Genomic DNA, 13,925 nt, shown 5'->3' with positions numbered 1-13,925 from the left:
CGAGTCACACGACCGTCAGATTCAGCCATAAAGCGCATGTCTATGGTTTCGACGCATTATTCCTTCCAATCCACGATTAAGATGATTTCTGTGCACTTTCGTTACATCTTTGACCACCAGGAGGAGTGTACACAACATCATAAAATAATGTGTTAGCAAAAATAAAATCGATAATGCAGTCTTCACTAAAATTATATTGGGGACTGAGAATAAAAAATAGATGGTTGTTTAAACACCGTATAAAATGCGGATGTGTGGACACTAAATGAATTGTCCTGAATAAGCGGATAAAGCATTGTGCTGCCTAATATGGAGTGTGAATCAACGTATTAGTGGCGCTAATAGTTGGGAGGAGAATTAAATGAGAATTACAACTCATTTCTTACAGCTTGGGCAGTCCAGCGTCTCCACCTTCATCGCGTTTAAAAGGTTACCAAATGAGTGCTACACGACATAAATAGTGATTTGATTGTGATCACCGGCACAGTCACAGAGAAAGCGTGTGAAAATTCTCACAATGGCCAGTCATTGTTGGGGTTATGGAGAAGACGACGGTGAGATGAGTCTTGGTTCGGAAGTGTAAAATGCAATTCACTAGTTGCCTCTTAAATTAAAAAATGACCTTAGGACCACCATACAAAGAAACATAATTTTCTAAAAACACTGTTAAATTGTCATCTGACAATTACTTCTAATTCTGCATTTGGTAGGATCTGAATATTTGTTGGAGCTAACTTGCAAGAAACGACCTGAAGATTGGCATGTAAATGTTTGTGTTTGTCCAATATAAATACAGGAAATTTGGGATATGAATAGAAATTCAGAACTTTCAAGCAACTGAATGACATTGTTTTTTTAGCAGCTATGAAGTCTACTTACAACCTTGATCAGTAATCTGAGGACAATGACATAATGTTTGAGTCTTCTTAAAGGGATCCACACTGGACACTTCCAATTAAGTTCTTCCCAGTTGCCTGTCGGTCTAACTTAAAAAAAAAAAAAAAAAGTCCAAATATGTTCCCTCTGAAAAGAATATGTTCCCTCTGAAAAGAATATGATCGGACTCATTTCAAATGAGGGTTTGCATATTTTAAAAGGATATATAACACAAGGGTTAACAGTTTGCTTTGCTCTATCCCAGGTCCCTCCTCTTGGCACAAAGGCTACCCCATTGCCCAGGGAAATCACCAGTCTCCAGTAAATATTATTACTGCTGAGACCATGTATGACTCTAGCCTGTCCCCTCTCATTGTCTCCTATGAGAACTACAGCTCCATCAGCATTTCAAACAACGGGTGCTCTGTGGCTGTGGAGTATGCTGATGCTGAACAGGGGCCAGGTGAGTTTAAACATGGGTGAATCTTCACTTTAGGCAGAAGGGAAATGTGATATTCAGTCGTACTTGCAGAAACCTTTTCATTGATGGTTGGGCTGATGTTGACTGAACTAGTGTTTCTAGTCGTAAGCCAAGTGCAGTCAATGGTATTGGTAATGTGGTGCTGGTGGTGTGTGCTGATGCCTGACATCTCCACAGTAATTGAAGGAGGCCCTCTGGGCGATGCCTACAGGCTGAAGCAGTTCCACTTTCACTGGGGTCACAAGGATTGCCAAGGCTCTGAGCACACTGTTGATGGAAGGACTTATGCGTCTGAAGTAAGGTTGACTCCAATAATCGACATTCAATGGGCTTCTGGGCAGAAGGGACCTATAGCTTGAGCCTGGCTCTGAACAACACCCAACTCTACTGAGTTGCTTCCTCCTACAGCTTCATCTGGTCCACTGGAATGCATCCAAGTACCAGACATTCAGAGAAGCAGTAGCAGCTCCTGATGGCCTTGCGGTTCTTGGGGTCTTCCTAGAGGTGGGTCTGATTCCTACCTGTTGGAAGGGCTACGGTTTCACTCTGGCCATATGAGCAGCTGACATTCCAATCTACCCAGACTGATTCCATTACCTGAGTGGGCCAGATGAGTATTCCAGTAATGAGAACATTTTAAAGGCCTATTCTGAAACCAGCATGTCCAGGACTGTGTGCTCTTTATACAAGTATAATTTATTTTGCACAAATTGTAAGGTTTCTTTGATGCAAATGCATAATGATTGGATTCAACAACTAAATGATTATTGTCATTTTGTATAATTTGGAATATTTATCATTACATGACTCAAGCTTGTTCCAGTGTTTGAATGGGATAATGAATAGCCAACTTGGCGAGTATTGTTGGCACTATACCATTGTATTGTAGTGCAAGCTATAAAACCAGTTTCTGATTAATCTTTTTGAAGAATTGCAGTTGGGTGACTAATCTCCTGGTTTCCTTCTGACTGCATCACTGAATTTTATTTTTTGTAGACTGGGAAGGAACACCAAGGTTTAACCAAGATAACCGATGCTTTATCCATGGTAAAGTTTAAAGTAAGTGCAATTGTGCACATTGCACATTTCTGTTTTCCACATGCCTTCATACATTCCATTGGTAATGCTCTGTATGAACTACAAAGTTGGTTCAACCAAGGAGATTGTAGGGAGAGTAATTCTCTTGATGGTACTTCAGGAAATTGGGATCACCTCAAATCTAGACCAAGCTGGTATGAGAAGCATGAGTGAGTGACCTTTTTAAACGGTACCATTTATGCACATTTGATGTAAAAGGATTGAAGAAAGGTGTCCATTTCACTGCAGAACCTCAACTAAAATCCTAACTGGTATTTTATTTGGAGGTAAAATATGCAATACTCAGCATCCAATAATGAGCCCTGAAATTTAATTTCCTAAAGGTGATGTCTGTGTACCTATCCATCTCAGGGTAGTACTGCAGATTTAAAGGACTTCAATCCAAAGTGTCTTCTTCCAAGAAATCTCAATTACTGGACCTACCCTGGCTCCCTGACCACACCTCCACTCCACGAGAGCGTCACCTGGATTGTTTTTGAAGAGCCTATTGAGGTGTCAAAGAGACAGGTGAGCAGATCTGCTTTGGGGCCCAAGAGGAACTTTGTGGGACTTTCAGCCTTAAATGCTGCTATGAAGTTTGAGTAAATATGAAATTGGAGTATTTGGTGTCTAACTGTTCAGGATGCTACCTGAGAGCTGAATTGTCACTGCATTTGATTAAAGTTCTTAAGTGTATTGTGAGTTTCACATGCCAGGCTGAGTATAGAACTTGATGTTTGAATCAGGCCTCACCTCCCTTTTTCTTTTCTTTTTTTTTTTTTTTTTTTTTTTTTTTTTTTTGGTCCAACAGATGGAACAGTTCCGAATGTTGCTGTTCAGTGAAGAGAAGGAAGATGAGAAATTCATGGAAAATAACTTCAGACCACCTCAGCCCCTCAATGGCAGGAAAGTCTGTGCTTCCTACAACTAAAGGCCAAAGATCATTGTTCAAAGTCTAATCTCGCATTCTGTTCACCTTTGGAGGCATGTCCTATTTGCTTTAATGACTGCCATAGGACTCCTGCATTCATCAGCAACCCTTTTCAGGTGACGGTTTGTTTTTCACTGTAAGGGTGGGCTGCTTTTGCTAGTGTAGGTCCTAATGATTAACAAGTGTAGCTGCAATATTTTCCATTGACACACTAATCCCTAATGCAGGTATGTGTTTGCTTTGCGTTACTGTACTGGTTATGGACTTCTCAAATAAGCATGCAGGGAGTGGTTTGTTACTCATTGGGATTTTGTTGAGACTTTTGGATTTTTATGGATTAATTTGTGCAAATGTATTAAATTATTATATTCTATGCATGCATTTTACATTTATTAAAGAGATTTGTGCCTCACTTCATGACCTGTAGGAAAGAGCATTTTAACTGGTTTAAGTGCACCATAATCGTGGAAACGCTTTCATATTTTGTTATCCTATGTGGATAAATGGTGTCCTTTTCCACACGATATTGTTTTATTCTTAAATGCCTTGACCAGAGGTTTATGCAGTACCCTGAATGGTTTTAACTATGCAGATCTAATGGTGGGCAATTCTGAACTGTGCAGGGTGTTGTGCGATCTGCCTCAGTTTGTAACCATTGAAATATAATTGCCACACAGTGGTATAATAGAGAATTGCATCTATGACCATCTGATAGGGTAGGGCAGAACTGTGAGAAGTTGGTGTAAAGTTCCTTCTGGATAAGGAATATTTAAATCCAACTACCATGATTGGAGGGGGACGCACATTTCGTTGCTTATTAATTTAAATTAAGGAATTGAGGTTCTGTTTTACCTAAAGATTCTGATTGTAAAGACCACCCTTATACACTTTATACTCACTTTATTTAGACAGCGGAAAGCTGAGTGCTTTAGAGGCAGAGTTGATCAAAGCACAGTGTCATGATGGGGAAATTCCTAGTTTGCTTGAGTTTTCCAACCTATGAATTCACCAGGCCTTGCTGAACTTTTGGGTTCCTTTGGCAGGACTGCATGAATTTAAACCACTGAAAACTCAAATATTGTTGGGCTTTTATGGGTTGACTGGATTTAAATTGACATGATTTATTTCATTTCCAAATTACAGCATGTTCAAGATGTAGAATAATTTTTTTGAGGGCCTGTCAGTCAGATCCCCTTGGAATTGATTGAAACGCCCCGTCGCCTTGCTGTGGGTCACATATCTGTAATAGTAATAATAAAAAATACATACTTTCAGTACAGTGTCTTGCATTATGATCATAGTTTCCCTTTAAAGCAAGTTTTGATCATGCTGTATGTGACGTGCGCTATCATAATCAATCAAGGTGCAACAACTGATTGATTGATGTTTATGTACAAATTGGCTGTTTTAGGCTTTCATCTACATTTTGTAGAACTATATCTTTCATAGTCTGTCATAATGCCAAATTCAGAGTGAACGTAATGTTACACATATGTTTTGGGGTCAATACAACTGATTTTGATAGAGCCGAACACATGCACTAAACAACTGAACAAAGGTATGCTGTATGACAAGCCAATCTGCTCAGAAATATACAGTTTCAATTTAACAGTCCTTTGTTTTTGTTTTTTTTTTCAAATTTGGCCTGACAATTATCATTTGAACACCTATGACAAACACATTTCCCATGCAGTGAAAAGGGTCAAATATGCAAAGATGAACATCTTATTCGGATTTCTTTTTTCTCAGCATAGCTAGCCTTCCTGGAACAGCAGGTGCGCAATGTAGCCTGAGAGTGTGTTGACACTGTTGTACATATTCTGAGCCTGGGAGTTCCATTTACAAATAACCCCCGGCTCATTTCACAGCTTCCAAACACTCACTAATGAAGATAGTGGAAAGACTCCTGCTGTTTACTCAGATCCTGCACTCTGAAAAATATCATTTTCCTTCTGGGGGCCTCATTACCTCCAAAACAAGGGATGCCCAGCACCCACTATGCACCATATCCATATAAACTAGGACAGATAGTCATGAACTTAGTTCATGATGATCATGGACACATTTAACATCTGATTGTCGGTTCCCGAGAATTAACGTACTAGACTTATATGAATACAATCTGAATTAGTTTTATCCTACTTAACTAATTGCCCACACACCCACACAACTGTATTCATGTTTAGAGACAAATAACAAAATGGGACCGCATACATTATTAATGCCTGAGTGGAGCAACAAAGAGAAATGGGTAGGAAAAACTAATCTGTTTCTTTTGATCTATTTTGTATCATTCCTTCGGCCAATTTAATGTGTATGTAACACTACATATAATTCAGTACGGTTTCATATGTGCAAATGGCATTCATCCATTTTGTAACTGGTTACTGGCTACATGGCAATTGTATGGTTTCGTGGATTTTATATTGTCTATAAATTATTGTAAGGTCTTACATTGACCTTATTTAAATCTTGCAAGTAACTTCATGTTATGCCGGGGGGAACAGAGGAACCAGTAGCAGACAGGGGTGCAGATAAATGGCAGGTTTTAATACAGCAGGGGCAGACAGAACGTAGTCAAAAAACAAGCCAAGGTCCAAATCCCGGGGGTCAGTCCAAACAGGCAGAGGTACAAAAAATCCAGAAAACCAGATAACCAAGGGAAAGGGAAAGGACTCAGGAACAAGGGCAAGGAAGACAAGGAGGCTAGAACTGGGGGACGGAATACAAGGGCTCGGGAACAGAAGAGGACAAGACGAACTAGCACCGTGCGACCGAAAAGGACAGGTATAAATACACAGGGAAATGAGACAAACTAGGCGGGGCAAGGGAGTGAGGGCGGTCTAACAAATTAACATCAAGTGAAACACATGAAAGGGTAATAGGACAATAACGAGAGGCTCTGGACTAGAGACAATTGCAGAGAATCAGGAGATGCAGAGATAGAGAGAGACAGGTGCGAATACTTCGCTGAAACTAAGCAAATCATCAGTGATAGAATAGGGAGGCGGAGTTACAGAACAGAATTGAAACTGGAGATGTGTTAGTAAGTTAGTTAAGTGATTTAAATTACAAATACCCAAAACTAGTGCATGTTAGTTTGTTAGTTTGACAAACATATTAGTGTGTTAGTATAATTAGTACTGTACAAATTCTATGTTAGTTGGGTTTAGTATATTAGTGCTATGTACAAACATGAAATGGAGAGAAAGCAGGAAGTAAGGAATGTAAGATTGGAAGGAAGACTGAACCCCGGACACACCCGAATAGTGGGGCACGCAGACAAGGGAGTGACTGGGCTAGAAAACATTCAGACTCAGACATCACAGGGGAAGACGAGTGCAAAGACTAACGAATATAAACAGAACACCAGACATGAATATGAAAAATAATAAATTACAAGAATGATGATAATAAACAATGATAAACTAACACACAGAACACAGGAACATAACACTTCAGCACATTACACCACATTTGATGGAATATTTCTCAGTTTATCCAGCACCAGGAAGCAGGAAGTGAAACCTCACTGCTGATAAGTCACTTACAGTAAGGGATACCAAGAGTTATCGTCCTGATCATGTTTTATCTTGCCACTTTGTTTTGACATGCCATGCAAAATACTCAGCAGGTACATATTAGGAACAATAATAGTTTAACAATAAGCTGCATAAAACATGTTTAACTGAAAGTATCATGCATAACTGTTACAAGCTCATTTGTAAATATGTGTAATTGTGTAAATCCACTACTTACTTACTGTAGACTATGTATGATACTCCCACCCCAATATGCTTGAAATAGATCTTATATGTCAGCCTTTTCATTTCATAGCCTTCTGTTTTAAATACAGGAACCATTGTTATATTGGGATGAGAATGAGTGATAGGATGTGAAAGCAAAACCATGGGGACAAGGCTTCTCAGTAAGATGGTAGGCTAGTTGGCTACTCCGTGGGGTTACTGAGTAACCAAATTAAGATATAGGTGCCCAAGATGGCTATACTTTGCAGGAATTGTAAACGCATTTATTTGGCAAACAACAATGATGATAATAGTAATGATTACCCTACAATAATTCCTAAATGGCCATGAGCGACAATATTAAACTCTGATATTTCTGTTTTAGACAAAGTAGGCTATTTCATCCACTTGAGAAAATCTATGAAAAGAAGTAGCTATCACAATTACACACTATGCTTATTCAACGATTGCAGAATGATGCCGTTTCAGAACGTGCTCTGGTTGTGAAAAATGTAGGTAGCGCTGCCATCTCAAACAGATTGTACATTGTAGAACAGTGGGTGGATGACTGGATCCATTAATAAATAAACTGTATGGTAAATAGGTACGGTAAACCAATCGACGCCGTATCTGTGTATCATCCAATCACAGAATACGGGGCGGTGCTTTTATACGGCTATAATAGCGAAAGGAAATAGTAGGGGGAAAAGATCTAGAAAAGCCGGGAGCAGTCAATTTACAAGAACGGAATCTTCCTGGTGAGTTTAAATCAAAATGTAGGCTATATTCCACAGCATTAACCAGCAGTGCCCGATCACGAGTTTCTGGGTAAACGGTGCATTTCACTTCGCGGGATAGATTTGACGCAACATCTGTAATGTAGCTAACCTGCATTAGCTTGCGCATTAGCAAATCATCTTTCTACAGTTAATTTAGCTAGCTAGATGAATCAAGCAAGCAGAATAGCCTGGGCACTAATGAAAATATTAACGGACAGTTTGCTTGAAAGGTCGCTGTTTGTCATTTTCCTGTAGCAACGGATGAATGTTATGAATCTCAAGTTACCTAACTGTGATGACCTGCGAGATATACTGTTGATCTAGGTTAAAGCTAGCAAGTGCGTGGCTAGTTCATAATATTATAGAATATAGATGATCTTCCATTTCCAATCGATGTTTTGAAGTGGCTCGCATACAAAACAAGGAAACTGGAAAAAAAAGTCATTTTGACCACCAATTGTTTAAATGGGCATGTTTGAAAAAACAGATAACGTAGTCATGTAAACCATTTATGATGATTTATGTGCGAGAATATTTGCTACAGTAAACCGCGAGTTGAATGTTTAACGTATGCTGTTTTTTGACACAATTTTGACATGTCAATAAGCCAAATCGCATGTTAAACGATCTAAATTCACTTTTCCAGGTTGTGAGATAGTGAGACTCGACAACAGACAGCATCTTTCAGGTTTGAAGCCCGAAATGTCAGGCACATTATGCTCATGGTTCCTGCACTTTGCCAAGCGTAGTGCCCTCTCCGTCTCCCGTAACCAGCAGCACAGACTGTATTATAGGTGCTGCTGCTCTCCTCACCGTCTGGTTACATGGCCCAAAAGGACCCGGCTATCCAGTTCCTCCTCCCACAGCGGCTCTGACCTGGGTCCTGGCAGTGTGCCCGGTGCCCAGCGCCACTCCTCCACTAGCCAGGACCCGGACTTCCAGCTGACTCCCGCACAGATTAATGGCATCCTGCGAACCAATGAGCAGGCCGTGAGCATCCCCGAGTTTGACGGAAGGGGCCTCAGCGCCGTGCTTAAGTTCGAGAGCAACCAGCTGCCAGCCAACACGCCCAACGAGGACCGACGCAGCGCTGCCACTTGTCTGCAGACCAAGGGCATGATGTTTGGCGTGTTTGACGGGCACGGGGGCTACGCTTGCGCACAGGCGGTGAGCGAGCGGCTGCTGTACTACGTGGCGGTGGCTCTCATGTCGCAGGGGAGCCTGGAGGAGGTGGAAGACGCCATCGAGACCCTGCGGCCTGTGCCGCCCATCCTGCAGTGGTACAAGCACCACAACGACTACAACTTCCGAGAATCGGCCTCGCTGTACCTGGAGCACCTGCGGGTCTTCTGGCAGGAGCTGTTGGAAAGCGAGGAGCACGGGGAGGGCATGTCCCCCCGCGATGCCCTGGACTACGCCTTCCGGCGGCTGGACGAGGACATCTCGCTGGAGGCCCAGGTCCCGCTGGACAGCGGGCTGATGAGGAACACGGCCCTGCAGGTGGCCTTCGCCGGCTCCACGGCCTGCGTGGCGCACGTGGACACGGAGGGCGTGCACGTGGCCAACACCGGGGACTGCCGGGCCGTGCTGGGAGCGCAGGAGGAGGACGGCAGCTGGACCGCCCTGCCCCTCTCCCGCGACCACAACGCCCTGAACGCGGCCGAGCTGGACCGCGTGCGGTCGCAGCACCCACGGTCGGAGAGGCGCACGGTGGTGACGGACGAGCGTCTGCTGGGAATCCTCATGCCCCTGCGCGCCTTCGGCGACATGCGCTTCAAGTGGAGCCGCGAGCTCCAGCAGAGCGTTCTGGAGAGCGGCTGCGACCTGGAGTCCCTCAACATCTACCAGTACACGCCGCCCAACTACCTCACGCCCCCCTACCTGGAGGCCGCCCCGGAGCTGGCCTACCACCGGCTCCGGCCGCAGGACCGCTTCCTGATCCTGGCGTCAGACGGGCTGTGGGACATGCTGGGGAGCCAGGAGGCGGTGCGGCTGGTGGCGGAGCACCTGACGGGGGTGCACCTGCAGGCCCCTCTGTCGGCCCGTGAGCGGCAGATGAACCTGGGCCAGATGCACAGCCTCCTGCTGCAGCGCCGCGCCCGGGCGGTGCCCGCCATAGACCCCAACTCCGCCACGCACCTCATCCGCCATGCCCTCGGCACCAACGAGTACGGAGAGGTGGAGCAGGAGCGCCTGTCCGCCATGCTGGCGCTGCCTGAGGACCTGGCCCGCATGTACCGGGACGACATCACCGTCACCATCGTATACTTCAACTCCAACCTCATTAAGCCCCGCGATGCCTAGGAGGGGACTGTGGACGGCTGCCCCTGGACTAGTATGGCCAGTCTCATTCCTCATGTTCTCAGTGTAAGTCACAAGTCACTGAAACCTCAAATCTGGCTTGACTACACTTGTGAGGACATGTTTTTCCCTCCGTCTTGACTCATAGTTAAATCCTAGAAGTTTACAACATATATGCCTACCTGAACGTGCTTCAAGTAAAGATGCAGGATTCATGGATTCCCCTTTGGCTATGGTGATCTCCTATCTCCTTCATAACCCTGACAATGTAATTAGGCTCAATTAGATCTCTTGCCATAGTCCTACTTCACAGACCATACATTAGTAAGTACATTATCCAAGGGCAATTACCGAGGCATTCCCAGATGGTAGAATCCTGCTTCTTCAAAAGGGTCATCTCATACTGTTAGACTGTTTTATAAATATAAAAATGTAAAATTCTAAAGATTTTTTTAACAATCAATATTGAGATATATGTGTACATAGCTACATTTTGTTTACAGTCTTTACTCTGACACTTCCTCTCATATCTACCTTGATATTTGTATGGAACAATTTAAGGTCAATGTAGTTGTGCTATATTGTTTATATTCACAATGTGATAATATTAATCAATGAATTGCTTTAACATAAAATATTAGGCAGGTACAAATCTTTGTTCATTCAACCCTTGTGTTAAAAATATGGCATGGGTCATGTTTTGTAGTTGCATTATACGTGATTGCTTTTGTAAATCAGTAAATGTGCTGCAAAAGTTCCATGTGCTTTTGTGGATCAGTGATTCAAGGCCATGACCCAAAAAAATTTTTTTGAGGGAGAGTTACATGACGTGACTAAACTAGGCTACAGTATGTCTTCACGTCTTCTGTCCACTAAAAACAAAATCATTTTTAAATGTTTGTGCACTGCATTACATTATTTGTTCTGTGACCGGTATTTGTGTCTGATTACATTTTTTTTGTGCTTGTTACTGTGATGATCTCGCCTACATGTGCCAGATATTGATTTATGAAGGAACAGGACAGTCTGGCGTTCTGTTTGTACGTCATGTACCAAGCTATTTACAACCTGTGAAGTGTACCTTGTTTTTCTGTTACAATGCCTTTATCATTTTCCAGTTTTTTTTGAGAATACATTTTTCTCTTTATTTTTTGCTTCATTGCTTTTTTTTTTTTGTCTCTTGGCTTAGTGGTTCCAAAAATGTTTCTTACCAACAACTGCTACTGTGGTAACATAGTCCATTATCTACTATGTTATGTTATTGTAGAAATTGAAACATTTTGAGGCTATTAAACAGTAGGTTTGTTTACAATCACTGTTCCTTTCACAAGAAATGAACACTGACAACATAAAAGAAAAATAAATGTTGTAAAATCTCCCAGATTTTTTGCCATGTATGGGTTTGTTCATTCTGCTTGGTGTTGCCATCCTTTTGTTGTAGTTGCCTATTTTGTGACAGCCAATTTACAATACAATACAAAACATTTCCGTCATCACTGTGACGCATACAATCTAATGTACTGTATGTACTATCTTTCCTGCTAATGTGCATCCTAGCTAGGTATCCGGGCCACTGAACTTGAGGGACTGATTTTGTATTTAAAACAATATGAATTATAACTTCCTTTATGTTCAGAAATTACATAGTAACATATATCATAGCAAAATCCTTAGTTTACTCAAGTCCACATGATACATATAGTATCACAGTTATCGGACAGCCGTTACCTAAGTTCCTTCTTTTTTTTTGTAAGATAACCTTGCTGTATACGCACAGTGTGATTAGATTTGGATAATGTAATAAGTCATAACACATTCACAAATTGTGTGGTAAAAGCACTAAAACTTCACACATAATAGCCATTTCTTACTCAGGCTCAATTCTAGTTGCTTAAATTTGCTAAGCCCTAGCCCATGCTAAGAGTTTCTTAAAACATGTTAAGTATACAGTGTGCATTTTAATGGGCTGTCAGACCTATATTGCATCCATAGTTGGTTTTGCTTTTATTTTCTGTTTTTACATTGCAACATACATATGAGAGACGTCCACAAGAGGGCACCGTTTACCACCATATTTTGTAAAAATAATTACCCAACAACAGTTGATCCACCCTCTCATTCAATACTAACCACACAGGCTCATTTTGAAGGCTCATATTTCCTATGAGATTAAACAACATAGCCAAGGTATTAACTACAAAGTTACTGAATTATCAATCGGCATTAAATAATGGGAAGCAATGCTGTACCATAAGCCATAACCTGATGTGCTACTGTTGTATTCTAAATCAAATTTCCTGTGACTTTAAACAGCAAAAACATTGTTTCTGCAGCTGCTGTGTTCTCGCCTAATTTAAACTGAATTAGTGCTGCGTGGTACTGTACTGTGAAATAATCTAACAACAGGGGGAGCTACAGTGCAGAAACCCCTCTTTTTCCTTTTCATTTTCCCTGCTTAATTCTATTGACCAATTAAACACAGGCACACTCATGCAGTGACAGAGAATTTGTAATGTTGCCTCTTACAATCCAAAGCAATGCCATTCACAACTGATGGAACTATAGGGCTATCATATTAATGGTGCAAATACCTTTCTAAAAGTGCTAACAAAGTGTCTGTATGAAATGGCAATAGCATGCTGATCTAAGTGTAGTTTTACGTCAGTTCCAAGCTACAATAGATGTATCTATTGCTGCAACCTCTATAATTTTTAGAGAGCAGTGAGGTACACCTGGAAACATTACATTATTGGTATTTGGCAGACGCTCTTATCCAGAGCGACGTACAGTTGATTAGACTAAGCAGGAGCAATGCAGGGTTAAGCGCCTTGCTCAAGCGCCTAACGGCTGTGCAGATCTTATTGTGGCTACACCGGGATTCGAACCGACCTTGCGTGTCCCAGTCATTTACCTTAACCACTACGCTACAGGCCACCCAACCTTTTTAAAAGTTACATTTTATGGGTGAAATCTATTAATGCACTTTTAGTCATATTATACTGTATTTTCCATATGCATATGATTAAATATCCTGGTCTTGTGTTATGTTTAATATGTATCTGTCATTTATCTGTCAGTCAGGATCATTCATCAAAAACTTAGCTATAAAGCTATAAAGTGTGAACCAGCACAAGTAAGTAGTGGAAATAGTCTGCTGGTTCATGAATAATGGATGAAGCCAATTGATCGGTGTATATTTAGCATATGTTTGCAAAAGGGGCTTCCTGAAATAGCTTCCAGTGAGCTTTTTAACACAAAGGATACCTGAGCAAGCACATCATTCTTTTCGAACAATCAATGTCATGTAACTTAAACTGGGTTAAGTGATGTAAATATATTCATTTCCCACATTTTAGCACGTGGAATTATCTTTGGTTTCTGCTGATGTTTGTCAGACACAGCGACATTTAATCTGGTTCTGTGATATGACAAAACACTGAAGGCTGCAGAGGCAAGAAAAGACCAAACCCGGTCCCTGGGACTGGCCCCTGCCCCCTTAGCAGAATCTACCTCTGCAGCCATACAGTACGTCCTGACCAGGGACGCTGGGCCTTTGTCCATGCTTAAAGTTGGTGTTGAGAATTAAGTCGCTCACTGATGTCAGTCCTTCAGAATCACTATCTGATACTTAGTCTGAAGAAGAATTGAACCCATGAATATTCAAAGTAATGCAATAGCTATACTGTACATGTTAGCTTTTGGGTTGATGACAGGTGTTCTTCGGAAAAAGGTGC

The 13,925-nt window shown here is 41.8% G+C and overlaps 2 protein-coding genes across 3 annotated transcripts; both read left to right on the top strand.

The window, feature by feature from the left end:
* Nucleotides 1-398: 398 nt before the first annotated feature.
* Nucleotides 399-3,782, top strand: LOC133111007 (carbonic anhydrase 7-like). 2 transcript variants are annotated; one of them, XM_061221135.1, is made up of 8 exons: nt 447-554; nt 711-755; nt 1,142-1,339; nt 1,535-1,653; nt 1,766-1,861; nt 2,354-2,416; nt 2,807-2,962; nt 3,246-3,782. In XM_061221135.1, the coding sequence occupies exons 1-8, from the start codon at nt 518-520 to the stop codon at nt 3,363-3,365; spliced, it is 834 nt and encodes a 277-aa protein (XP_061077119.1). In that variant the 5' UTR covers nt 447-517; the 3' UTR covers nt 3,366-3,782. The 2 variants fall into 2 exon arrangements, with proteins under 2 accessions (XP_061077120.1, XP_061077119.1); XM_061221136.1 differs by lacking the exon at nt 711-755 and having other exon boundaries at nt 399-554.
* A 4,026-nt stretch (nt 3,783-7,808) lies between these two features.
* Nucleotides 7,809-11,572, top strand: LOC133111001 (pyruvate dehydrogenase [acetyl-transferring]-phosphatase 2, mitochondrial-like). The gene is made up of 2 exons (XM_061221130.1): nt 7,809-7,869; nt 8,537-11,572. The coding sequence occupies exon 2, from the start codon at nt 8,593-8,595 to the stop codon at nt 10,192-10,194; it is 1,602 nt and encodes a 533-aa protein (XP_061077114.1). The 5' UTR covers nt 7,809-7,869; nt 8,537-8,592; the 3' UTR covers nt 10,195-11,572.
* The last annotated feature ends 2,353 nt before the right edge of the window (nt 11,573-13,925 follow it).

The sequence above is a fragment of the Conger conger genome, chromosome 15 (assembly GCF_963514075.1).
Source record: "Conger conger chromosome 15, fConCon1.1, whole genome shotgun sequence".
In the NCBI taxonomy this organism is placed as follows: domain Eukaryota; kingdom Metazoa; phylum Chordata; class Actinopteri; order Anguilliformes; family Congridae; genus Conger; species Conger conger.
This window is presented reverse-complemented; position numbering and strand designations above follow the sequence as displayed.

Excerpts from the sequence above, each read along its gene's own strand:
- LOC133111007 (XM_061221135.1), top strand. The coding sequence starts at position 518 with ATGGCCAGTCATTGTTGGGGTTATGGAGAAGACGACG. Across the intron at positions 555-710 it reads GGGTTATGGAGAAGACGACG|GATCTGAATATTTGTTGGAG; the intron begins GTGAGATGAGTC and ends TGCATTTGGTAG. Across the intron at positions 756-1,141 it reads TTGCAAGAAACGACCTGAAG|GTCCCTCCTCTTGGCACAAA; the intron begins ATTGGCATGTAA and ends GCTCTATCCCAG.
- LOC133111001 (XM_061221130.1), top strand. The coding sequence starts at position 8,593 with ATGTCAGGCACATTATGCTCATGGTTCCTGCACTTTGCCAAGCGTAGT.